The sequence below is a fragment of the Festucalex cinctus genome, chromosome 21 (assembly GCF_051991245.1).
Source record: "Festucalex cinctus isolate MCC-2025b chromosome 21, RoL_Fcin_1.0, whole genome shotgun sequence".
NCBI classification, from domain to species: domain Eukaryota; kingdom Metazoa; phylum Chordata; class Actinopteri; order Syngnathiformes; family Syngnathidae; genus Festucalex; species Festucalex cinctus.
The window spans coordinates 13,804,251-13,830,684 of record NC_135431.1 but is presented as its reverse complement, the minus strand read 5'-3'; the positions used below and the strand labels follow the sequence as shown (position 1 = coordinate 13,830,684).

Sequence of the window (26,434 nt, the reverse complement as noted above, 5' to 3'; positions counted from 1 at the left end):
AACCACCCTATAGAATCTGTGTCAATCATCCACAAACAAAAAATTAAGAAAAAGATGAACCATCATACTCTCATAAGACACTAAAAAAATTGGGGGACTCTTGTGGCATACAACTGAGTGCACAGACACAGGCAATAAAGTTAGAGCCAGTTGACAACGATTCAGCTCATATAACTCTGTCATGTCAAGAACTAATCACCCTGGCTCCCCTCCCACAATCCATCAGTGTACTGGAAGATGAGGCTTCCAGGGGTTCTGGCAGCTGTTGCCGAGCCGTAGTCAATCTGTTATGGTCTGGTTTGTTTGGCGAGCAGAGCCTCTCAAAAGGATTCTGCAACGTCGGCCGCTGCCAGGGCAAGATAAAACTATTAATTTTTTCAGAATTAGCTTTTAGCAAAAGCTAACCTAGGCCAATGAAGAGGTAAATGATTTAATGAAAGCCAAGGGACAACTGCTCCTACTCATACTGTGATTTGCAAGCAGTTTTAATAACCACCATGTGATTCTTAGTACATTTGAGGGATGTTGTCTGCAAATCTGATTTTGACTAATCCATTGATTTAATTGATTCATTTAATAATCAAATGCAGTTGCAATAGAAAGAGGGCTACTATGCCAAAGAATCTGTCGAAATATTCAGCCCACTCACTCATGTCACTGGCTAAAAGTATCAACACTAATCTAATGTCACATTTGACTTTGAAGTCTGACATATTGTCTCTTGTGTCTTTCAGTCTTCGTGAAGAGGGCAGCTTTTGTTTAGTAATGTCTATAGTCTGACAAACTTTGGTTTTAACCAGTGGTGCACGATATGAAAAATTTCAACCGATACCGAGAACCGATAATTTCCTGCTTTGTATGGTCGATACCGATAATGATAAATTTTTTTTATATTTAATATAGCCTTCATATAATCTGCAATTTGTTCATTCAGGAATTGAAAAACTGATGTTTTAGTAGCTCTGATTATGACAGCAAACAAATGTCTCTTTCAAATGTGTATTTTGCGTTAAGTCAAAGACCAAATTCAGAACCTACTGAGTGGCAATTCTATGAGAAATGCAAAATGAGAATGTTCCAGTTTAAAACCAAATCATAATACTTGGACGGTATGGTAAAAACAATTGTTATTCCTCCTTAGCATTGCATAATGGCACCTTATGTGGATTCTTGTAAAAGGCCGTTGGTACAAAAAGCAAATTGTTGAGTCATGGCTTCAACAGCTGCTCCCCTTCGCCCGTGTCCTTTGTAAACTCCGCCCTTCCCCAGCAGCTGCCTCCATATTTCCTCCTGAGTGAGCGGCCCGTCTCCATATCCTCGATCACAGTTAATAACGACAAGGGTATTCTGCAAGAGCAATGAGCCAGCGAGGACACAAATTCATGAGGGTCGTTTGGAGTCCCAGCAGACAGAATGACATTTTGTGGTTTAGGCAGGTCACCTTCAGAGCCCATATTTCATATTGTATTGTTTTTTGTGTGCATTAAATCACCCCGTGGATCAGTCCTGACACATAAAACATTTTTGTACCACACTGAAGAACCATGAAAAAGTGACAAAATAATCTCCCCATCACCTCTGTTATGTGTTTTCCTGTCACACGATGGATGCCTAATCATTTGGAAGAAAGGGGCCCACTAGCTCACCCTATTCAAATGAATAATTCTAACAAAAATAAAACTCTATTTAAAAGGAAATGCTAATGAGTTTCTAATTGAATACTAGTTTTTGGGTTATTATTGCTATGAGTCGCAATTAACAGGAGTGCAACGTTACACATTAATATTCCTCCTCAATCTTTGAAAATATTTTCCATCATTAAAGAAATAATCCGAGATCCATCATCTTGATATTTTCGACTCGATGTCTCTACCTCTTGGAACCTTGTTACTCGAGGTCTCGTTAAAAATACAAGCTCTGTGATCTTCCTGTCAGACCTCAAATCCTCCACTGCTCTCAATTTCTTTCATACAGTGCTTGGAGGCAGGAGAAAAAAAACATTCACTACTTGTTATCTCAAGAGACCCCACACTCATTTCACCTGCTACTTCCTCTGCCTTCCCCACATGGAGATAGTGCTGTCATCATTGTAATGAAACATAATGGAAAAAGTTAAAACTGGACATTCTTGCTTTTGCTTTTCTTTCATGTGGGGAATTCTAGGACTGCCATTATGCAGAGTTATTGGTCAAACATTTATACAAGCAGTTTGTCCTCAATAGTCTGGCAACCTGGAAGCAGCGTTCATCTTTTGATATTGCTCATATGACTCGTACTTTGCGTAAATCATACACTTGCAACACTCTCTTCCTTAGCTTGAACTGCAGCTTTGATTGTGCATGATTTAGAGCTAGTTATTTTATTCAGAGCAACTCATTCTTTTATATTTCTCTCAACACATTGCTATACTAATCACAATCGCTTGGTAGGCCTAAACAGATTTCTACGCTTGATTCAGCTTCTCCTTAAACCACCAAAGATGTTTGATTTTGATGGTCACAAATCCTAATGTCTCCATCAAGATTCAGGAGTTGCCACGGGTTATTCTCGTACTTGTTTGGCACAGTTTTTACTCTTCAATGCCCTGCCTGGTGCAACCTGATATGTTATTGATTGATTTCACAGATGTTTGGAATACAGTAATCTAACATCGAGAGGAGACAAAACAAGTATCCTGGTGAAGTCAAGTAAACAGAGTTCTTAACCACCCACATTTTATTGCAGTATTTTTTTTAAATCAGTCTCATACAAAATGGCAACAATTTAGTGAACCTACTGTAGTTTTCTGGTGATTCAGTCATTGTAACGTTCTTGCAACATCAGACTGTAATGTCAATTGCTGCAACAGAACTCTGTAAAGTCATTAGCTGCCTCACAGCTCAGAGGTACAGTAGGTTATGTGGCATTATTATTGATCCACACAGAGTAAGTACAGGGCAATCGATGCAAATCGAAAATGACCTTTGTGGCAAGAAGATACAGTATCCTCATGAGCATGCTACAACCACAGGGATTGAGATTCAAATTTCTCAGCGAGTTTTAGGCCACGGATTAGGTCGAGCAGTTGAAACATTTGCCAACATCTGTCTGCCATTACCCCTGTGTCACTGCACTCATGCACAAATAATCAGCCCGCCTGTTTGCCACACACACTCATGACTGAGCAGGAAGATGCCAAGCAGCATTCTTAGGGTCACATGCGCGGGGAACTTTTTGGACTAACTACACCAGACTTTTTCAAATATCTGATCTTAGATAAGATCAAGATAACCCTTTGTTTGTTCTGTTCTTTCTCAGGTTCCCTGTGTGAGAAGAGAATTTCCCTGGTGTCCAAAAGTGGTTAGACTCCAGATGGAACCAACGGCCTCACCCAGTTTTACCAATCTTTGAGCCACTATGCCCACCCCTCATCACCCATTGAGGGGTGCCCCTCCTCAGAAGCAGAACTCTTTCCTGACTTGATTTGGAAGAAATGCATTGCATAAAATAGCCTAAACAAGCTTAGGCCATCACACACTAGGATATATATTATTTTAGAGGTGAAGCTGAGTTCTTAGTCAAAATCCACAGGACCCAGAAGAAGAGGCAAACACTGCCTTTTTTTTAACAAAGCTTTGATGATATAATACCCACCCCCTCTGCCTGACAAGGTCGAATCATGGCTGCTGCAGAACCCCATAATATTGATTTCTTGCTGAGACAAGGGGCGGACTGAGTTAAAAATGCAGCGCAACGGTGGCGGACTAGGGGGTGGTGGACAGCCATGGGTGCTAAGGCGTGTGCGTCTCACCTGGCTGAGTTTCATGCTTTTCTTCATTCTGGTTTTCTTCCCTCTCATTGCCCACTACTACCTCACGACCATTGATGAAGCCGGGAGTCCCGATAAGCGGATCTTCGGGCCCCGGCCCGGTGGCGAAATGTGCGAGGCCAAACATGTGCAAGATCTGTGCCGCATACGTGAGTCCGTCAGCGAAGAGCTGCTGCAGCTGGAGGCCAAGAGACAGGAACTCAACGGGGAGATCGCCAGGCTCAACCTACGCATCGAGGCCTGTAAGCGGAGCATAGACAGTGCCAAGCAGGACCTACTGCAACTGAAGAATGTCATCAGTCAGACGGAGCATTCCTATAAAGAACTAATGGCCCAAAACCAGCCAAAGCTGTCCTTGCCTGTCAGATTGCTTCCTGACAAGGAAGACCCCGGGCTCCCACCACCAAAATCTTCCCGATCCTGCCGTCTGCACACCTGCTTTGACTATGCCCGCTGCCCACTAACATCGGGATTTCCGGTTTATGTTTATGACACAGGCTCCTATCCATGGGGGGAATATATTGACCCACTGGTTAAGCAGGCGTTTGCCTTGTCGGTTAAGAATAATATTTATGTAACGAATAACCCAAACATTGCTTGTCTGTATTTGGTATTAGTCGGAGAGCTACAGGAGTCTCCTACTTCTTTACCGCCAAATCCGTCAGATTTGGAGAAGCAACTTAAAGCGCTTCCTTACTGGAGATCAGATGGACACAATCACGTACTGTTACATCTTTCAAGGAGGTCCATGACACAAAATTTCCTGTATAATGTAAGCACAGGGCGAGCAGCAGTGGCTCAGTCCACCTACCTGGAGCAGCAGTATCGTGAAGGATTTGATTTGGTTGCATCCCCACTGGTTCATGCCCTCTCTGAACCCAACTTTTTGCAAGTGCCTCCTCAGGTACCTGTGAAAAGGAAATACCTCTTCACCTTCCAGGGGGAGAGGGTTGAGTCGCTGAGAAGCAGCTTGCGAGAGGCTCCTCAGTCATTTGAGGAAGAAATGGATGGAGATCCACCAGCTGACTACGACGATCGCATCATTGGCACATTAAAAGCAGTACAGGATAGTCAGTTGGATCAGGTGCTCATAGAGTTCACCTGTAAAAACCCCAAGCCGAGTTTGCCAACTGAGTGGTCACTTTGTGGAGAGCGAGAGGATAGGCTGGAGGTACTTAAGGCATCTACTTTTGCTTTGGTGATTGCTCCCGGAGATGGGCAGCTGGTTGCCTCAGCAGGCTGTGGAATGAGACTTTTTGAGGCTCTTGAAGTCGGGGCCATCCCCGTTGTGCTTGGGGACCACTCCAAACTACCCTACCACCAGTTTATTCGATGGAGCGAAGCTGCCATTATGGTCCCCAAGCCACGTGTGACAGAACTACATTTCCTGCTGCGTAGCCTATCGGACAATGACATGCTAGCTATGAGACGACAGGGTCACTTTCTGTGGGAAACCTACTTTTCCACCTCAGAGAACATACTTAATACTATCCTGGCCAACATTCGCACAAGGATTCAGGTTCCTGCCGCACCCATTAATGAAGAGCCTGCACAAGAAATCCCCCATAAAGCAGGCAAACTAGCAGGGACTGATGCCAACTTGGCAGATAATGGTGATCTTGATTTGGGTCCTGTAGAGACGGAGCCACCATATGCATCACCGCGCTTTCTCCGCAACTTCACATATACGGCAGTGGACTTATACCAAACATGGAACCGTGCTCCCGGCCCTTTTCATTTGTTTCCACATACACCACTGGACCCTGTTCTGCCCTCTGAAGCCAAATTTCTGGGTTCAGGTACAGGTTTCAGGCCCATCGGCGGAGGCACGGGAGGATCTGGGAAGGAGTTCCAGGCATCTTTAGGTGGCAACGTTCCCAGAGAACAGTTTACTGTGGTCATGCTGACATATGAGAGGGAGGAAGTGCTGATGAACTCCTTGGAGAGGTTGAATGGACTGCCATATCTCAACAAGGTAGTGGTTGTGTGGAATTCACCCAAGCCTCCTTCTGATGACCTGCTGTGGCCTGACATTGGGCTACCCATTGTGGTGAGTTTTGGGCCAGCAAACAATTAAGTAGTTAAAGTCTGAAGAGCCCCTTTGAACAATGTATCAATCGCAAATTAAATGCAGAGAACCATGAAATAGGAAGCCGTTGTTTTCACTGATCTCATTCTGACAAAGCTCGCAGTTGGCTTAGTATTAGTATTATTATTATTATTATTATTATTATTATTATTGGCTGCCATTTATTATACCCAAATGTCAAAAATCAGGATACAATTTTATCACAATATGAACATATAAATAAAGCTGTCCATGCATTTAAAAAAACAAAAAAACACTACTTATACCTATAATTTCTTTCTTTTTTTTTTCTTTTTCTTTTTTTTTTTTTTTTAATTAGAACCAGTGTGGCTGTACCATGCTTCCCTAGTTCATTGTGAATTGTTGGTAGCCGATAACCTCCTTAATAGACTTAGCACTTTTCTACCTGATGTTTCACCTACAGGTCGTCCGTACCGAGAAGAACAGCCTCAACAACCGTTTCCTTCCCTGGGATGTTGTGGAGACAGAAGCCATCCTTTCGATTGATGACGACGCCCACCTACGTCACGATGAGATCATGTTTGGGTTCAGGTGTGTTATGTTGACTCAATTCAAACAATCAATGCTTATTATTTTTTATTGAATGAAAGCCCTGTAAAAAGCTGAGCACGATGACGCTTGAGAAATGCAGACAAAAATTTGTGGTTAAGTCCCAAAAAATGCAGACGCAAGGGGATAACCACATAATGAAATAAAAATGCCAAGATGAAAACATTGGCATCTTGTTCACTATTTATAAATATAAGCCTGTGGCTAAACAATCCAATGATCAAAAGAAGTTATTTGTGTAAACCTGCTCCCCCTTGCCTTCAAAATATGTCTACACCTCACTGTAGGAACATCTTGTCCAGACTTGTGTGTGTCTGTGTGTATGTACACAAGGTCATTTGTGGGAAAATTACTCAAAAGTGCTCCAGAATTACTCTGGAATGTGCCCCCAGCTCTGCTCGAGCCCGGGAGAGGAACGATTTGTAGCGTCTGCCTGCCAAGGGATCTCAAGGTGTTAAATATTTGAGGGGTTTTTTGCACCCAAGGTGTGTCTTAGTAAATATTGCATACTGTGATCCTTAGGAACTATCTAATTATGTTTTATCAAGCTACACTTCCTTGGTCTGAGGTTGGGTTGGTCGAAAGCAGCCACAAGCCAAAGCCACAACGACTTGACATTCACCGCCTTCCAGTTGCGTCGTTTCACACAGACTCCTGTTTGTTTTCCTTATCTCAGAGTGTGGCGAGAGGCCAGAGATCGTATCGTCGGTTTCCCTGGGAGATATCACGCCTGGGATATCAACCATCAGTCCTGGCTCTACAACTCCAATTACTCCTGTGAGCTCTCCATGGTACTGACGGGAGCGGCCTTCTTCCACAAGGTTTGCACCCCCACCTCGGAGAAAAATGTCGTCCCACCTCACAGGATTTATCTAACAGTATCTCTGTATTTATGTCCCTATCAGTATTATGCCTACTTGTACTCTTACGTGATGCCTCAGGCCATTAGGGACATGGTGGATGAGTATATCAACTGTGAGGACATCGCCATGAACTTCCTGGTCTCGCACATCACCCGCAAACCGCCGATTAAGGTCAGTGATAGCAGGCAGAAAGCCGTGTATCCACGGCCCCAAAAGGCCCTGGGTCTTGCACGCACGCACTGCGGACAACGGGGCGCTCAAAAGCAGCCACGCTAGCCTGAATGAAGCCCGAGTCAGCATGATGGATGTCAGGTTGGACTAAAGAAAAAAAAAAAAATCCAGTCCTATTCTCCGTTCCACATTTCTGTGGCGTGCATGCACTCAGGGCCAATAACAAGGCACTCTAAAGCACCACGACAGCAGATTACCAGAAAGTAAAATGTATTTTTTGCGTGCCGTCACCCTTACTGATTGTCTTTTGAGGCATAATTTCCCTCCTCAACTTTTGTGTTCTACAGTATTTCTGTCCTCGCTCTCTCACCATTACTCAAAGTGACACATCTAATATTTCCCACAAAGATAACGCACAAAAGATCAAATCTGAACCTTTTTGTGAGTGTATTTTGTTTTCTGGATAGTGGACAAATAACAGGAGAAGTCACCGGGACCAGATAGTCATTGCATCATTCGAGTTGTTTGATTTTGAGCATTTCATACAGCAGGATCACTCTGTAGATTGTACAGATATCCTGCCAAAGCTGATCAGTCATGCCTGCTAGTGGTCCTAGCTTAGCTAGGAGACTTTACCATTCTTTAAAACGGTTCTCAGGTGTCCTAGTAAAAGGTCTGTCTTTGGTCAACATACACAAAGGATAAAGAACAAACGGCGTAAACAATCTTTTAGTGAAAAGTAACATGTCAAGTACAACATTGACTTGGATGCATGGCTTTGTTGTACATGGCGTTCTTCATTCAATCTATTAAATGTTTTAGCTTTTCCAACATGTTGGAATTTTTCTCCTTCATAATACACGTGGCAAACAGACATGTAATCTTGATTTACCAAAAAACTGTGCTGATTTCAAATCCAAAGCAATGCAACGCCACCATCTACAGGTTTCTATTAGTCATTGCAGTGGTTTGCACACCTGAATTTCACAGACGAGCTGGGCGAGACCCTCTTCCACACCTATCTTTTGAAAAACGTACTTGACGATTATATTTGTCGGTGGCAGTAAACTGTTGGATTCCAGTTGAAGAATACAAACGTCCACCGCATTGAATGAGTTAATGCATCCAGCAGTGCAGTACGTACATTGCATTCTGTTTCATTTTGTTTTAATACAATGCTTTTTGTTTGTTGTCCTTAAAAACATGGAAGACATTTGCTGTTTAAGTTTTGAGTTCCTTTTAATTCCTGTCATTTAAATTCATTTACATGGGGAAAATTGATTTGATATACAGTATTAGTAAATTAAAGTGTATAAGCTTGGTCATGGAATAAATAATGTAACGTTGTAAGTAAATTTCCCGCTGTACATTAGCGAATTTCAGCCAGCTTAAGTGACAAATTCTTCTGTTTTACCAATTTATCGTTTGGAATATAAATTGACGTAGCCTCTCCCGGCTCCCTCAGGTAACATCTCGCTGGACCTTCCGCTGCCCCGGTTGCCCTCAGGCGCTGTCGCACGACGACTCGCATTTCCACGAGCGCCACAAGTGCATCAACTTCTTCGTCAAGGTGTACGGCTACATGCCGCTGCTGTACACGCAGTTCCGCGTGGACTCTGTGCTATTCAAAACGCGCCTGCCGCACGACAAGACCAAATGCTTCAAGTTCATTTAGCAGAGGGCCGAAGAGCCAAAGCACGAAAGGAAATGACGACCAAGTTTGAATGGATGTATAGGGAGGGGATGCTGGGAAAGGGCCTCACTGCCAACCTCAAGAAAAGCCCTTCAAGTGAATCCCGCTTTTTGTGTCCTTCTCATCAAGGTTCGTCGTGAACCACTACAGATGTTTTATACTCCTGAAAGCGGTTGTACAGAGTGTACAGAAATGAGGATAAACTCTACGTAAAGATGGAAACTACGACAGACAGTTCCATTGCCTCTGGTTGGTTTCATTTCAAACTAATGAACTGTACTTCTAGTACGTGTACGTGACAGAAGCACTGATTGTCAAAAGTATTTTATTGAGATTTGTTTTTGTTTTTTTTATTATTATTATTATGTGCAAAGAGTCATTGTTTTCATCCCATAGGCACCTGACTTAGGACATTGACAGAAAGTTTGGGCTCAGTCACGTTGAGTTCAACAAGTCACCATAAATGCCTCAATTTTGTCATTGAAACCAGCCAACAAATGTTTTGTTGTGTGTGTGGGTGTGTGTGCGTGTGTGTGGGTGTGTGTCCAGGCACCGCAGTGTTTTGTGGCCTGCTTTTTAGTCTACCTTTTTTTTTTTTCCCCATATCGGAGTATTAGGGTTACACTGAAAAAAAAAAAAGGTCAAAATTTTATAATAGTCAAGTCATAACGCGAACAGTCCTGTGATTGGCTGGCCCTAATCGGGACTAGCAGTATAGAAAATGGTTGGCTGGATGAGAAGTCATTTATACGAAATATTTTTTTTAAAGAGCTCAGAAACATATGTAGCAAATTTTTGTGGGGTTATTGGAAAAAATCAAAATGTTGCTAAACTATTCAGACCAATTGATGTCCTGGGATTGGCTGACGACCAGGAAAGAAGGAAAGAGTGTGCCCAGCCTCTTGTCAAAGTCAGCCGACCCTTATAAGGACCAAATTGATAGAAAATGGATGGATGAGAAAAGTCACAATATTACCAAAAAAAAAGAAAATTAAATGTTATAAGCAACAAATCTAGCAAGTTTTTGTGGAGACTCCCTCCACAGCAGATGCTCAATTTTATTTAAATTACAAAAGTCATAGACTTTTCATACACCGCGCGTTTTTCCCCAATGTAGCCCTAATGCTCCTTTGTAGTTTACGATCCCCACATTTAAGAACGTGTCTGGTAGTTTCTATTGTCCCTTTGTGACATGCACAATCTCAGCTGCCAAATGCCACGCAATTACGATTTTTTTTTTTTCACCTTAGTAACGTGAAAGTATTAGGATTAAGGTTAAGTGATGTAGGTGCACTACAGTACACTGTATGTCCTGGCTTTACTGCAATTCGATATGTCCTACCGTGTATGTCCCACTTGTACAGAACTTTCTCAAAACACAGATGTGTAAATGTCACTTTACAGTGTCGCCATATTGGTTTCACTTTTTATTTTTTAATTGCTCCATGAATGTTTTCTTTGCCAAACAGGTACGAACGATGCAGTCCGGTACGCCCGCAAGTGACGTGATTCATTTCGGCATCATGGTTGTGATCCCAAAGTCTTCTAAAGAAACAAATTGGATCTCGTTGTCATGTCGGGATGCTTTTTAAGAAACACGTGCGAGTCTATGGTTCCTGTATATTTATTGAATACATTGACTTTTTTTTTTTTAAATTGACTGACACATGCAATAAAATGATAGGTCATTGGCGTCTCTGACCACAAAGATGGAGGGCCAAGGAAAACAAGCTTGTGCCATTTTCCTCTCAAGCGGGGGGGGGGGCTTGCTTGCTTGTGTCCAAACAGATCGACAGGAGTCAAAGTAGGGACAAATTTAGGAGGCAGTTTTTTTCCCTTAAAGCTCCAAACACAATATTATGTCTCTGTCTGCCTGCAATGCCCCTCTTCACTTTTATTTGAAGACCTCAGGGGCTTTCTAACTCTACAACCACTGAGGCACTAAACGGTTCGGCTGGTATTTTTTTAAACCGCCCACGGATGGGGGTTTGTGGCACAGCTGGTTTTCCATGGCTCAGAGCGGGGAACAAAAAAATCTACGGAATGCGGCAGTCATTCTGCAAGGTGCACCGAGTAAGTCTCGTCCTCGAGTGCGTGGGAAAGAGGCTCATTATTCTGAACCAGCAGGAGGCAGGTGAATGGAAATAAAAAAAAAAAGACATCATCTTGACTTCTGTTGTCTCATGAGTCATCTGGTTTCCATTGTGTGTGATTGATGAATGTTGTTGTGAAAACATTTCTTCTGCATGTTAAGCCCGCAAGATGTGAAAATAGTTTGATATGATCCCCCCCCAATTAATGGAAGCACTAAAATCGAAATTTTCGTACGGCAGTAATATAAGTTATTTGTGGAGGATAAAGAATGTCTTCAGATATCTGTACAAGTAAGCTAATATTGTTATTCTGGGTGCCTATGGAATTTGCCATTGTACGTGAGCATTAATGGTGCGGAGGTTATATGGTTGTTTTAAATACACAATGGTTAATTCCCTTTATTTTTATTTTGACAGTAACCCTAAGCTAAGAGTTGCAAGAAATAATTTGAAGCATCTTTTTTTTTTTTTAAATGACTATTACTAATTACAAATGCTAATTATGCCACCAAACAGCACTTGTATCTCAAGTTTGTGAAAATTGTAAAATAAATGTATCATAGTACATTGATACATTGCATTTTTACTGTATTAAATGTTAGCAATATTAAATGTTGAGCGAATTATAGTGAAATAAACATTTAAGCAAACCATATTACACCATTTTAATACATATTTTAACTTGTTTTTGTCCACTTTGAGATCTCCCACCCCTACTTTTAGCCTCAATCTCTTGCAATGAATTGGCATTGGAGTTCTGTTCCAATAACCAAGCCGCCGACACGGCGGTTTGCATATCTCTCCGCAGAAAAGTGCCGCGTTTGTGCATGAATGGACTCGGCCCACTTGTCAGAAGGCTGACTGGTGAAGGAGGCTCAGTGCGCTTTGACACAAGAAGACGAGCTGCTGTGCCTAATTCTTTAGGAAGACCGCAGAAATGTGGTTTGAACTCCACACCCTCACATCACATATAGCCAGTTTTGCAGATTGTCTTCAAATCTGGTAAACCTCTTGACTGATTTAAAACAAAAAAAGATGATCTTGCATAATGCATGTAAACAAACTGTACAAAAAGCACAGCTTGTGAGCGTAGTTGCAGCATGTGGTATAGGCCCTTTTTCTCCTTTTTTAACAGTCAGTGTTTTTGCTTGTCAATGGCTGTGACCCGTGAAGTGTCTGCTATGCTGGTGGCTGCAAAACGAGGAGCCCGTCAGCCCCGAGCTCTTTGGTCCGAAAGGTACAGAGAGAGAAAATGTCTTTTTTTATGCTGCGTGGAAAGCCTGTTCACATTGTAAACGGTTGCTGCAGGTTGCATGCAAATTACTGCAGGCATGGTGGTGGACTCTTGGAAGGGAACACATGGCCCGGTTAAAAAAAATCTAGTCTTTTGCTAACAGGTGTGTTCAACCTTTGTATCCACAGTAATAGTAGTCACGTTCCCTCATGGTTGCTTCAGGATCTCACAACTTCCAAGACAAGGTCTCAACAGGTAGCGTCCATGGAATGCTGCAGGTATCCTTACCCGTCTTTTCCCACAATATGGACCTGATTTACTGAGATCCCAAATAGCAGGCGCTAAACTCGAACAGATTGGACCCAGAAAACTGCTCTAGGAAAGTCCAAAACCAATTGTCACAGTGAGCTAAAATGACCAACATGCTTGGAAATGTAATTGAAAGGGGTTTTGTCATGGATTATATGGCATGATTCCTTCTTGTGATTGGCTCAGTCTACCCTTCGGTCATGAAGAAACTTCAAAACTCCATTGCTGATTAGGCAATATGTCACAATGATTTTTGTTTCTGGCATTTCAGAAATGTTACAGAGTACAAAGTACTCAATTTTTGTACATTTTCATCAATGTATTTTGAATTCTCTGAATTCACATTAAAATATATTTAAATGAATAGTACAGCACTATGGTCAACCCTGTTATTTTTAACTCATTCACTGCCTTTGACAAGTATACTTGTCAATTGTATTTTTTAGAGCGGTGCTAAATGGGGGCGAATCTGAGCATGCTCCACTGTAAATATCAAACTTGGAAACAACTTTACTGATGCCCAACCACCGGTAGATGACATCATAGCCCCATTTTATAGGAAATAAACACAGTTTCAGAGTCCATGGGAGAAATGGCTGTATTTTGGCAAACCTACATTTTTCTGCTGTCAATTATAAAAGAACGGGACGGGACAAAAAGTAGGGAGTCTATTCTGTTATTTGGTAGATTCGGTTTATATATAATTATTGAATGTAATATCACGCGAGTATTGGAAATGTAAAAATTTTCTATAATGACTGGCAGTGAATGAGTTTTAAATACGTGCTATAAATTAAAAATGTGAATTGGAATTTCACTACGTCACCTCCTCGCCGAAATCACATTGTGCATCTATTTATTACCAAAAAATGCATTTACTCCTCTAAAATGGAATGTTCTGCAATTTTGCATGTTAACCGCTCAGCTTCCACATCTGTTAGCGCGAGCAATCAAGTTTGCGCCGCTTTCCGCTTACTTCAGTAAATCAGGCCCTTTGTGTCGGTGAGCGTGTGCCAGTGACACACCTGCTGGCCCTCAGCCTCCTTCATCTCGGTCCAGTGGGCCAGTTGCTCCTCGCTCGTGCTGCTGTGGCCCAAGGAGACCCAGCCCAGGCGCTCCCGGGGCCTCATGCTGCTGCGGCGGCAGAACACGGACAGCACCAGCGACACGTCGGACAGCTGGAAAAGAGCCACCTGGAAGACGAAGGTTTCTTTGTAGGCGGGGCTGGGCTGCCCGCGGCACACGGCCGTCTTGAACTTGGACATCTCTTTGCCCTTGGAGTCCAGCATGGTCACTGTCACGTAGGTGTCTGCGAGGAGGATGTTGGGAGAGGGCCATCAAGTGGTGGAATGTGAGTATGGCAGCGAGATTCACACTGCAGCAAAAGTGCTTAGAAATTTACAGCTATTATAGTTTTGTCTCAAAAAAAGTCATTTGATAAAATAATCTAATATTTGCTTCTTTTTTACCTTAATATTGCTATTGTGATTCAATATTAAATCACAATTATTTTTTTCAAGATCTTCCCATGTGTTTTTCTAGGGATGTTTGATACCACTTTTTCCAGGTCGATACCAGTATGAATACTCAAATCGTGAATCGTCTCTGATACCAAGTACCGATATCACTAGTACTTTTGATACATAATAATAATTTTAAAGAAAGGTCTCTTATCTCAAGTTAGCATTTTTCCTTAAAATTGCATAACAGTAATGGCTATTTTTCAATTTTTTCATTTTTAGTTCCTGATTGTAAAACAGCCACAAGAAGGCAGCTCATACTGGTATCGCAAGGACCGATACCTTGAAATAAGACCTAGTATCGGCCCGATACCGATACTCGACCATCCGGGGTTTTTTTCACACTTGAAAAATAAATTTATCTGTACGTACAATAAACATCAGGGCCCGATTGTTCAAAACTCAGTTATATCTTTAACCACTGGTTAAGTAGATTTAACCGACCGTTAACTTTAACGGCACTCTTATCTTGTCGTTCAAAACTCTTAACTTTAACCGGCTGTTAAAGTTAACACACTTAAGGACCGCCGCAATCTTTTTAACAGTGTGGTTGACTCTGCGTTCGTGGCTAATGATGCCTGTTGAGCGCAAGAAAAAGAGAGTCTATCGAGGGCTTGACTTTGACATTGGCGATTATTATGATGAAACGTTACGCACACGCTATACCGATTAGCAGTAAAACAATGCCAAGTCTCATGCTAAGAGAAATAATAAAAAATTGTTTTTTTTAAAGATTAGTTCTAAAAATGGACAGACAAAATTTAGTAGGAGGTGATTCTAAAGAGAGGTTACCTGTGATGTTTCTTGTTTGCGTTCACGTCAATAATCAACACTGAATAGCTGCTATTTATTTATTTATTTATTTATATTTTTTAATCACTCACTCACACAAGCTTACTTCATGTAAGCCACACATGGACTCCCAGGCGGAGAAGTGAACATACGCCAACCGGCACCGAAGGCAAGTGACGGTTCCACTCCTCCACCTGGAGCCTTTGATTATTTAATTTAATTTAATTTAAATTTTATTTAATTCGTCAGTAGAAAACCACCTGCTTCTTTTTTTTTTCTCTTTTTCTTTTTTTTCTTTTTTCTCCTGCGAGTGCCAGGGGTCGTTTGGATAGTATCCATTCCACTTTCTTTCGCCGACTAGTAAGTAAACAAAAAGAGGAATTGTGGGGCATATTGGTGAAAACCAGTGACATAAACGTCACGGTTAACTTTGACGGGGCCGTTAACAAACAGTGTGACTAACCATGTTTTGAACAACGCATATTTAACGACCGTGAGTTAACGGCGGGTTAAGAATTTAACCAGCGGTTAGGGGATTAACAGTGGTTAAAATAACCGAGAATTGAACAACTGGGCCCAGATTTATTATTCATACATGTTTTGCTCTACTAGTTTAATCTTATATTAAAATAAAAGGAGATGGATCAGGAATTAATAAGAGACATTTAAAACAAAGTTTCTTAGGTAGCATTCTAATAATAGCCCTAAGATTGTAAATTGTGGGTTAGTTATAAGATACGCGTATACTGTATATATGACAGTGTTCCCTCACTATAACGCGGTTCACTTTTTGCAGCCTTGCTGTTTCGCATATTTTTTTTACAGCAATTGTTTTTTTTTGTTTTTTTTTTTTGCTTTTTATATATATATATATATATATATATATATATTTTTTTTTTTTTTTTACAGTGTTTATGTTTAAAAGTTTGAACATTGAGAGTGGTTAAAGGAGAGAAATGTGAGAAAAGTAAATGCGTGATGAGGGGTGGGGTTTACATCCTCAAAATATTTACAATAAATGTTAAAAAAAAATAAAAAAAAATAAAGCTGACTACTGTAGCAGATTTCACTTATTGCAGATATAATTTGGAACATAAACCAGGGGGAAGGAACACTGTATATTAGTTCCCTTTTTTAAATTTAACTACAGGCATCAATTGTTTGCATTACTTTAATTTATTGACACGTAACTGTTTAGTCTCAATACTGGTAGATATTTATCGCATAGGTTCTTACCTCTCATGATATAAAGCTGACCCCCAACGAAATGCTTTATACAACAAAACAGACCATCTATGGCACACAAGATTGGAAACAAGGACAGGAAGAGGTGAAAAGTATCACACCGAGTCAAAAAGGTCGCAGTAGTTTCAAAGAATGTCACGTCAACAATCCAAGCATTAAAATCTGATTTACTTACTGACGGGTTTATCGGACGCCGTGCTTTTAAAGTGGCTCCCTTGGATCACCTCCGCCGATAGATGTCCCGTGGCCGAGTTGTAGACGAGCCCCAGGAGGATCTCCGGCAAGGACGAGTCTTCGGTGGAGCGATAGGACACGGCCCCTGCGCTGCGGGACACGCTCACCATCGAGCCGCAACCCTGAAGAAGATGTGGAAAGATTTTTAAAAAAATGGTCAAACAGCTTTCCATTCGGACAAAATGTGCTTATATGAAGTGGTTCCATGAAAAACTCTCACTGTAAGTTCCGAGCCAGGCTCCAGGGTGACAGGCAGAGCGATTTTCCCCTGCAGGTTGAGCTTTGTGAGGTGGAACACCTTCTCACCCAGGACCTTCTCCTTTTTCATCCTCCTGATGCTGTACAGGCGGAATCGAACGGCGCAGTCGCTCAACGCCTCCTGCTCCACCCTGGAGAACTTGAACGTCTCGGTGAAGACCGGACACGGGCCCTTCTGGACGCCCGTCTTGGCCCGCTGCTTCTTGGTGGGCAGCAGGACGAGGTGAACCTGCCACGAGATGTTGCCAGTCTGTTTGAGGGCCGGGATGTCGGTCGCCGCGGTGACGGTGACGGCCAGCCACTGCTCGTTGGAGTCGTATTCGAAGGCCACGTCCAGCGTGCCGTACTTGGCAAGGGGCTCCGGCTCGTAGGCTGACGGGAGCAGTGGAACAGAGTTGTCCTAAAATAAATACATTCAGGATGGAGAATTACAGGAATTTGTAAAATTGTAAAAATGTACCATGTGCTTTTTTTTTTTTTTGCTCACCTCAGGCCCCACCACAGCAGTGCTGTCACTCGGTATGTCCTCCTCGCAGCCTTTGTTGAGGTAGCTCTCTGTGTCCTGGTCCACGCTGGCCTCACTGGAGCAGCGCCGAGGGGACGAACCCCGGCGGAGTCGGGAGCGGGAGGAGGACACGCGGGCCACCGAGACCCGGTCCTGGTAGGGAGGTGGCTGGCCCTCCGTGAGCGAAGGCGCTTTGTTTATCTTCTGGATGCTGCTGGCTGCTTTCATCATCAACACAGAGATGTCAAAGGGAGGTGAGTGACATGTCATTCCATACTCAGTGGACTACTAGTTTACTCTGTTTCACCAAACTAAAATAAGGCCAGGTATTGGCACGATACTGATACGTGTATCATTACTCGTACATCCCTAGAACATAGTAGTAGTTCCATCTTAACATTCACATTCAGGCAATAGGCTTTTCACTAATATGTACTTGCATGATATCTGCTTGTTCTATTCAGCATTACTGTATACGAAAATCTTTTTCCAAGCTATATTAAAATTCCACTCATTCAAAAGATAAATTTTTACTGGGCTGGCAGTGAATGAGTTAAGCGGCAACATTCAATTTAAAAAATTCTGTTGTTTTTTTGTACTTTTGCTGGTAACAACACATACACAATACAACATACATGTTAAAGGGACACTCACCATATTCACTGGAGGCCTCACTGCTGTAGCCTTCCAGTTCTGTCGCCTCCTTGTTTGCGCTGCTGCACACTATAGAAATGTTAGACTGCACCACAGGCTCTGGGTCTTTGTCCTCCTCGCTGTCTGTCAAAACAGCCTCTGATAGAACACACAGACAAACAAAAAAAACTAATCTTTGTCTCATAATCGGTGTAGGGCCAGGAAACTCTCAATACTAGGAATGTAACGATAATGGCAATATCACAATATTGCAATCTTAAAATTGCCACGATATTGTCGTCATGCCACAATATTAAAAGTAGCACAGCTATTAAAAAACAAACAAACATAAAATCGTATTCCATTTGTGAAGTTCTGGCACCTTCTGATGGTTAGTTTAGTAGTGAAGTTTAATTTTAATTAGGCATGTTTTGTCTGCGGTGGTTATTATTCCCATAAATCAGTCATACCAGCAAATTCGTCAAGATCTCCCTCAAAAACCATTACTATTTTCACACTTAAGCCGAGCACAAGATTGTGAACTACATAGACCTTGATACTTTGTGCCGCTGAGTCAATAGGAGTACATGACAGTCAAATGACTGGCCAAGCATATTTCTTTGTCACTGTGGTTATGTACAAAAACAAATTAATCTTTTTTTTTTTTTTTTTTTTAAGAATTTGGTGAGTTTTTGTACAGTATTGTGAGATTTTTTTTTTCAACATCCCCACAATACCATAAGTATTGCATCTTGGTATTATGATATAGTTCAATCCCTACTGTACTCCGTACTACACACAAACACAGTATATCATCTGGCCCAGTTCAGAATCAATATTTATCTAGTCGAACTTGGCTTGACACCAACCAATCAGTGGACAGAAAAATGTTGCTGCTATTGAGGAGAATTTGAAATCTGACTGGTTAAAGAAACAGTAATATTGCTAATAGCGTTCAGGTTAAACCGACGAGCATTTCTGATCCTGAAAGGCCTGAGCAGATTAGATTGACATGGCAGCATATTAAGTGAGCTTTGATTGGACAAAAAGTCTTGCATCCACTAGCTTTTAAGTTTTTTAGTTTTTAGCTCCAGTGTTTCCTAGGTGCCTTTCATCACATGGTATCTCTATGCCCTGCCACGTCTTTTTTTGGGGGGGTTATTTAGCACCTTGAGTTGCATTTTAATGTATGAAAGGTGTTATGTTAATAATTTTTTGATTGATTAACATGTTAGAAGCAGTGGAAGCAAGCGAAACTCTACAAAATGAAGAGAATACACAGCAGAGAAAGCTTTGCTATCCCTAGCCCTCAACATGAAAGACCACCACCAAGAGTCAAGAAGTTATCGAAACGTAATAGAGTGGCCATGTCCAGTCCAGTAAAGTGAATTTAAAGGAGGGCAGGCAGGTTGAAAGCATCCAAGCAGCACACCATCTAACCTTGTTGGCTTTTGTCTTTCTTCTTGCGCTTCTTCTCCTTCTTCTTTGATTCTTTCTCTGCTTTCTTAGCTGCTTTCTCCTTCTTTTTATCCAACTTTTTCTTTTTCATTTTAGCTTTAGAGGCATCTGGCATCTCCTCGTCGTCGCCTTCTCTCTCAAGGCTGCACCTGTCCTCATCATCTTGCTCGTTCTTTTCCTCCTCCTGTTCAGATAACCTTTCATTTTCAGGGCCCGATGATGGAGGAGGATCATCGGGCACTTCTTTTTGAAATTCCTCGGCTTCTGTATCCTCTTCCTGTCCCTCCTCGTGTTTCGGACTAAGGGCGGCCTTCTCCAAGCGCTTCTCCCTCCTCTCTTTCCTCCTCTGCTCCCTCTTCTCCAGCAACTCTTTCTCCTCCTTCTTCCTCCTCTCTTCCTCCGCTAACTCGGCTTCTGTCTTCTTCACCCGCCAGCATCCGTCCCTCCATTCCCACTCCAGCTGGCTTTGCGCGTAGTCCGCCTCTGCCCCGCCGCTACTTTGTTTACGTTTCGAGCTCGAACTCGTCGTTTCCGGCCACCCGCTTCGACCGTCCTGCGCGGTGGACGCCTGCGCCGACTCCTGCTCTCCGTCCTCGTCTTCCTGGACCTTGTTGATGATGGTGTTGACCTGCTCGGTCAGCTGGTCGCTGACAGCGTACGTGACGTCGCTGACGGCGTTGGCCAGATCGTCCACTTTGCTGCTGACCGAGTCCAAGATGGAGGAAATGTTGACGGACGGGAGGTTCTGCTGGAAGCTCTTGAAGAAGGCCATCTCGCCAGGTTAGCTCATCACGGGCACTGACACGGACAAGCGGTTGTTAGCAAGAGGTAGCGACAGCGACACGTGGTGCACGATGACCACCTCTCATGTGCACAAAGACACTTAAGTTCAAAAGTACTTGAAGAATGATTCTTTTAGGTGCAGCTCAATAAACTGTATTAAATTATTTCAGTAATTCAATTCAAAAAGTGAAACAGTATTGTAGTTTTGTTTTTAATTCAGTTATAATTAGTTTTGAGAGCAAGTTTCTTAGTTTTATTTTTTTAATGTTAAGTTTTAGTTTTGTTTTTTATTAGTTTTAGTTTTTTAATAGAGTATTTGTCAAGTGCAAACTAGTATAGTAATATTTTATAATAATATAAAGTAAACTACAATTCTCAGATGACTGTTTTGACCTTCTATATGGACATAAAGCAAGACCAAAATAAATGTAAACTGAACCCCAAAAAGTCATGTATGATATTTTTTAACAAAGATGAAAACCGAGGCCATTTTTGCTCTTAATTATAGTTAGTTTCAGTTATCTAAACATAAAATGCAGTTTCGGTGTTAGTTTTTTTTTTTTTTTTTTTTTTTTTTTTACAAGCATTTTCATTTATGTTAAAAATATTTTTTCAGTTTGATAGTTTTTATGACCCTCAATGAAATCAAACACCTTTAGGATAAACTACAACAGAAATTATAAGGAAAGAAGCAACCGTGTATCGACTTATCTTTCAGCCAACCACTGAGCAAAATCAATCATCCAAATGTGCCTAGAATGTGAAAATGCAGCCGTTGCTGTGCAAGTACTGCTGCATGTTACCTGTGTTGTTGTTCTGATAAGCACTGAGATGCGGCACCGTGTCAGGAGTGTCCACTGACAGTTTGTTGCTGAGGTAAAGAAAAAACAGAGCCATCACTGCCATGAAGGCAGCGATGGAGGACAGGACACCCAGAAGCTCAGGAGACACTAAGGAGGAGATAAGCACAAGGAAAAATGTGTGATTTATTTAAGCAAGTTTACAAAATGTAAATAATAAAGGGAAACGTCCTAGTCGGGACTGCTGCAGCAATCAGTGTTCTCTCCGCTTCTAAGGCGCAGCAGCTCTGTATGTAGGCCAGTCGTGGTGCATGCAATCATGCCTGTGCTATTTTTATGAGAGCCTGACTGCATTGTAGACCTAGTTAACTCTCTAGCACCGCAATACGCCTTCGTTAATCAGCCTGCTCCTCACACATTTAGTACAAAAGTCATACAAAGGTTAATACAATTCAAATCCTATCCAGCTGTCCATTTTCTAGGTTTGCAGGTGAGCTGGGGCCAGTCAGTCAGGTCACATATAAAGTAAGAAAAAAAAAATCATTCACACTCTCGTTCACACCTATGAAAAATTAGTGCCTTCCTTTAATCTGTCATACACATTTTTTGGAAGGTGGAAGAAAGCTTAGATGAACCAAAATTCAAACCCAGAATCTCTCGAATGTGAGGCAGACGTGCTAATCACTAGCTCACCGTGCCACATCACGCATTATGTCCAAATTTCATACATTTAAAGTGCATTTTCTCTTGACATATTTGCACACGTGACATAAGTTCAACTCCAAACAGATAAAGAAGCCACTGCTGCCGTCGTCTTACCATCTGAATATCCTCTTTCAAGTCACAATTTCCAAACAAGCTCCTTCAGTCTGCGATACGAGATAGTAAAGAACAAAGAAAGTTCTTCTTTTTTGGAAATGCTAGAACAGCCGAACTCCCTGCTATCAATAAAAGCAAATATGCTGTAAACATGTCGCGAGCGCGTCGCCATATCGGATATGGCAACGCTCTGCAAATGTCAACAATGTCTGAATAATTTAAAACCCTGAGGTAAGGTGACCTCTTGGCACATGTGTGCTGGAAAATGGAGACGTAAGGGAGCCAAACTTAGAAACTAAACTTTTTTTTTTTTTTTTTTTTAAATGTAACAGCTATTATTTGTAACAAACACAAAATGGTTTTACATGTGTGACCCAATATCCAATATGTTGTACAACAGCCAGGGATGAACAATTAATCAACTTCAAATCGACATTGCAATGTAGTAGAATGCCATTTTTGAAGGCTGGAATTTGTAAAAGGGGGGGGGGGCTTTTTTAATATCTATATAAATGTATTTTTATATAGTGTTATGAAAAAAAAAAATGAAAAAAAAATCACCAACAACTAAAACTGGTAATAATTTTGGAGAAAAAGTCACATTGTCTTACAAGAATAAAGTTGCATTTTTCAATGAGTGATTGACAAAATTTCCACATACTTTCTGCTTTATTAATCATTTTTTTCTTCAATGGTGAATTCAAATAAGACATGCTTGTTTAAGAAGGAGGTCATGCTTGCTTACACATGGCCCTCAGATACAAAAGCTCCACTCTGAATAAACCATGAACACGCTGCCGCCTTCTTTTGCTGAAGTGAACTCAAACTTGATACGTCATTCATAATTCAGCAACATGTTCGGGGAACAAACTCCAAAATCAAAAGTGTGCTAGCCTAACACAAAGGAACGTATAGACGTAGCGTGCTCGGTTGGCGTTACCTCGTCGTGCGCAGATGAGCTCGTGAACACCACAGTTCCTCCCGCCCCCTGGTGAAAAAAAATGAGAAATGGGATTACATGTGCAGTCCAGCCATACGTTCATGCTCAAATTAGCGGACTTGACAGATGGATTGGAAATGAGTTTGTGCTTTGAAGGACCCATAAAAGGGATTGAGGAAGTAAATGTGTTTTACCCTTTTATACATTCATTGCTGATTTTAAATCTTGACACAATGTGATTTCACTCCACTACAGCAACTCAGTTACCTTAACAGGCTGCCATTTTATCACAAATGTCCTACTTCATTTACATCCATTGAAACTTTTTTTTTTTTTTTTTTTTAAAGAGACAGTGTGTAGAATGTAGTGCCATCTAGTGGTGAACTAATAGAAAGCAATGACCTAAGTGCGGTGCCTCAGAGAGACCACACTTCGCTAACCTACCACTAATTTCTACATTCGCGAAGTTCTTCTATATTTAAAAAAACAAAAACAAAACAAAACATCTGTTTATGTGCTAGAGCATATTTTAAAATAATTTATTATTGAAATTAGGAGTGGGTTTTTAAAATGAATGAAGATTGAAAATATAGAAAAATTCTACACACTGTCCCTTTTAATTGCAAAATTTTAATCTTCTCCTAAAATTACTTGGTCATAAGTAAATATTTCAACTTTCTCTCTTAAATAATTTATTATTGAAATTAGTAGTGGGTTTTTAAAACGAATGAAGATTGAAATATCGAACAATTCCGCACACTGTCCCTTTAATTGCAATTTTTTTTTATTTTTCGTCTCCTAAAATTACTTGGTCATAAGTAAATATTTCAACTTTTTCTCTCTAAATTCTGACTGTACTGTCACTAACATAATCTTAAAAACTACATCTTAATTCTCAATAATAACTAACTCAATACTAAATTAATTTCAGAATGTTTTTACATTTGTATCATAGCAACGTTATTTTATTTAGAATATTTAAATCCAGATTTTTCTTTTTTATTTATTTATTTATTTATTTTATTTTGTACTATCCCTTTTGTGAACTAGTGCCTCTCTTCATAGCCAGTAAGCAGTGAATAATACTGGGGAGGCGCTTTGAAGGGCAAAAGAAAAAATGTTTATTTGGGGGTGAGAAAAAAATTACCTGATCCAAAATATGGATGGATGGATAAAGCCTTGTGTTCAATTGAACACGCTCCTATTTCACACTGCGTTACGCCAACGATATACTGTATGAAAGGTGCTATACAAATAAAGTTTGATTTTATTTGATGCTGAACTGTATACTTTTTATGACATTTTTGTTTGGTGGTGTTCCAGGAGATTTTTAATGTACTTGGAAACACTAGTCGGAAAACATTCATTTAATGTTTAATCGCATTGAGATTCTGTACTTTTTTCTTTTTTTTTTATTGTGGAAATTCCAATTCTTTGTCATTTCTGTAATCTAAAATGTAATTAATATTTAGAAACTTCTATCGAAATGCAACACTTTATTTCTACAAATATCTGCAAATGTTTGATTTCAATTGATTACGTCTACAACATCCCTAGGATATCAAAATGTAACGTCACTGGTGAGCTATTTTTAGAACAGGCCCCAGCTACTTAGGTGTTCCTTTGGGGCTTCATGATGATGACCCCTGGCTTTGCGCCTACATAGGCACAAGAACGCCCTCTAGCTGTGAGAAAAGGTACATATTCATTCTGTATCATACTGATTTTGGGGCGTCATCATGATCATATTCAAGAAAACACTTTTAAAATGAGTATATGGTAATGACGATTGGCTAGGGCTTAAATGGAATTTGCTTTTGATTGACCCCAAGCGAACACCACAGCTTCGCATCTATAGTGGAAGCATTGTGAGGAGATGAATCAGAACAAATAGACGCCCAAATAGAAGCTGATTTGTTTTCTGTCGCACAGTTGACAGAAGCACTCAGGCCCAATCACTTAAAACTCTCTGCTGGCAGTTCATCCACAGGCCAAAAGCTTGCCAATGCCAAAATAAAGTGTTGCAATCAGCAAAACACAGAGCACCACTTTTAAGTCGCACGTCTTATGAGGGGCAATAAAAGGAGAGGAAAGCATTTTCACGCCGGCTTGTACAAAATGGATGATAGGGATGATTAGCCACTGACGTAATATGATGCAACAGTGAACTCAGTTCTAGTTAAGTCACTACATTTTTATAGAATGTTAGCATTTCTCCATGTATTTTCTTTCCTATTGGGAGAAATTTGGGCAGTTACTGTAATTACTGCAGTAAAAACATAAATAAAAATGTAACGGTATTGTGTACTTCCTATTTTGAAGCAGTATAAAATGTCATTTGCTATCCAGTTTTCCCGTTTGCTCAGCTTGAAAACATCACATGACCAAACTCAGAAAACAGGTGAGCCGTGATTGCTCGTTACCTGAGCTAACTGCGATGTCGTTTTCAGTCGACAGCAAGTGACGAAATGACCCCCCCCCCCAAAAAAAAATGCTGATTTTGATGCTTAATCCATATTTCACAAATGCAATATTAATTCGAATGCCTTGTTTAGACTATAGGAGCAGGAACATGTGATTTTTAAAAACAACTTTTATTCTTCAATATACATAAATTACATAAAACCTAATAAGTTCTGTGTGTATCACATAAAAATAGTGAAAGTGCACATCTTGTTCAGGTGTAAACGTTCATACTGCACACGTCACGTGACGCAATGTCCACAATGGGACAGTGGAAGGCACGTGCCACTCCACTCATCCTTGTGTCATTTCCCATTCAAGCGTCTTTTTTTAAGGGCACCGTGAACTTATCATGCGGGTCACGTCCTTTATACGTACAATTTATTGACGAAAACAACCCGTCGACAGTCCGCAAATCAACATAGTCGCAGTAAAACAAAAGTGTTCGACACGTGATAGTACAGCATGCCTGAACACACGTCAATTTGGCTCAAATGTATAAAAATAATCAACATTAATCGGTTGAACTAAAGTGTGCCTTCGTTCGGTTTTGTTTCAAACGTGACTGTGTTCACCTGAACGCACCACTCCATCGTGACTTGCGAGCGCATCCCGTGATGGGATTGTAACATTCATCAGCACCATGCAGCTCCTCGCGAAATCCACCACCCTTCCCAAAACGACCCTCCCCCGTTTAAAAAAAGACAACAACACACCATTAATGTTCCTTTAAACGAAGACGTCACTGCGACCCGCAGTAAAGTTTCCCGAGTCTCCCCCGCCCCCGTCGCCACCCCCCAGCAGAACACCTGAGAGCGAATGCTTACCGTCCACCGCCATGATGCTCCGTCCCGGTCGGACTCTACCAAGTGTGAGGGAGGGGAGGGGGGCGTGATGGTCTTCTGGTAAACACGGAGGTCATTCATGCGTGAGATACATTTTGTGCAATATGATAAATGCAATGCACCAGACCACTGTACTGATAAACTAGACCAGAGATGGGCAACTTCAATGGTGGAGGGGTGGCACAATTTCTCAGCAGTACTACTGATGGTGCCACATAGATAGGACGATGCACTTATAGAACCATACTGTAATTGTTTTTATTTAATTACCCCCCGTGTTCTTTTGTATAAAAAACAAACACGACAAAA

At 41.2% G+C, this 26,434-nt stretch overlaps 2 protein-coding genes across 6 annotated transcripts in view; one reads left to right on the top strand and one right to left on the bottom strand.

Annotated features, from left to right (window-relative positions):
• Nucleotides 1-13,940, top strand: part of extl3 (exostosin-like glycosyltransferase 3) — a 19,153-nt gene extending 5,213 nt beyond the window's left edge. Inside the window, exons 2-8 of one of the 2 annotated variants that reach the window (XR_013281107.1) lie at nucleotides 3,298-5,858; nucleotides 6,322-6,449; nucleotides 7,144-7,288; nucleotides 7,373-7,501; nucleotides 12,096-12,524; nucleotides 12,710-12,799; nucleotides 13,890-13,940. Coding sequence is in view for 1 of the 2 variants with exons in the window: in XM_077509925.1 (XP_077366051.1) it covers nucleotides 3,723-5,858; nucleotides 6,322-6,449; nucleotides 7,144-7,288; nucleotides 7,373-7,501; nucleotides 8,967-9,176 (2,748 nt within the window). In the remaining variant the exon portion in view is untranslated. Of the gene's footprint in view, nucleotides 1-3,297; nucleotides 5,859-6,321; nucleotides 6,450-7,143; nucleotides 7,289-7,372; nucleotides 7,502-8,966; nucleotides 11,365-12,095; nucleotides 12,525-12,709; nucleotides 12,800-13,889 lie in introns of those variants that run through there. The other variant, XM_077509925.1, reaches the window with a different exon arrangement.
• On the bottom strand, nucleotides 10,803-26,434 carry syt14b (synaptotagmin XIVb). Of its 4 annotated transcripts, none has more exons than XM_077509929.1 (9): nucleotides 26,108-26,434; nucleotides 22,818-22,865; nucleotides 21,062-21,208; nucleotides 18,039-18,176; nucleotides 17,367-17,605; nucleotides 16,842-17,279; nucleotides 16,563-16,743; nucleotides 16,379-16,435; nucleotides 10,803-14,139 (listed from the first exon to the last, which is right to left on the bottom strand). In XM_077509929.1, exons 1-9 carry the CDS (start codon nucleotides 26,118-26,120, stop codon nucleotides 13,808-13,810), a joined length of 1,593 nt encoding a protein of 530 aa, XP_077366055.1. In that variant the 5' UTR covers nucleotides 26,121-26,434; the 3' UTR covers nucleotides 10,803-13,807. The 4 variants fall into 4 exon arrangements, with proteins under 4 accessions (XP_077366055.1, XP_077366052.1, XP_077366053.1 ...); XM_077509926.1 differs by lacking the exons at nucleotides 22,818-22,865; nucleotides 26,108-26,434 and adding exons at nucleotides 19,458-20,273; nucleotides 21,878-22,000; XM_077509927.1 differs by lacking the exons at nucleotides 22,818-22,865; nucleotides 26,108-26,434 and adding exons at nucleotides 19,458-20,273; nucleotides 21,878-22,000 and having other exon boundaries at nucleotides 17,367-17,602.

Coding starts and splice junctions, on each gene's coding strand:
- syt14b (XM_077509926.1), bottom strand. CDS start 20,247: ATGGCCTTCTTCAAGAGCTTCCAGCAGAACCTCCCGTCCGTCAACATT. Junction 17,280..17,366: donor CTGCTGTGGTGGGGCCTGAG/GTGAGCAAAAAA, acceptor TATTTATTTTAG/GACAACTCTGTTCCACTGCT. Junction 16,744..16,841: donor AGCCTGGCTCGGAACTTACA/GTGAGAGTTTTT, acceptor CATCTTCTTCAG/GGTTGCGGCTCGATGGTGAG.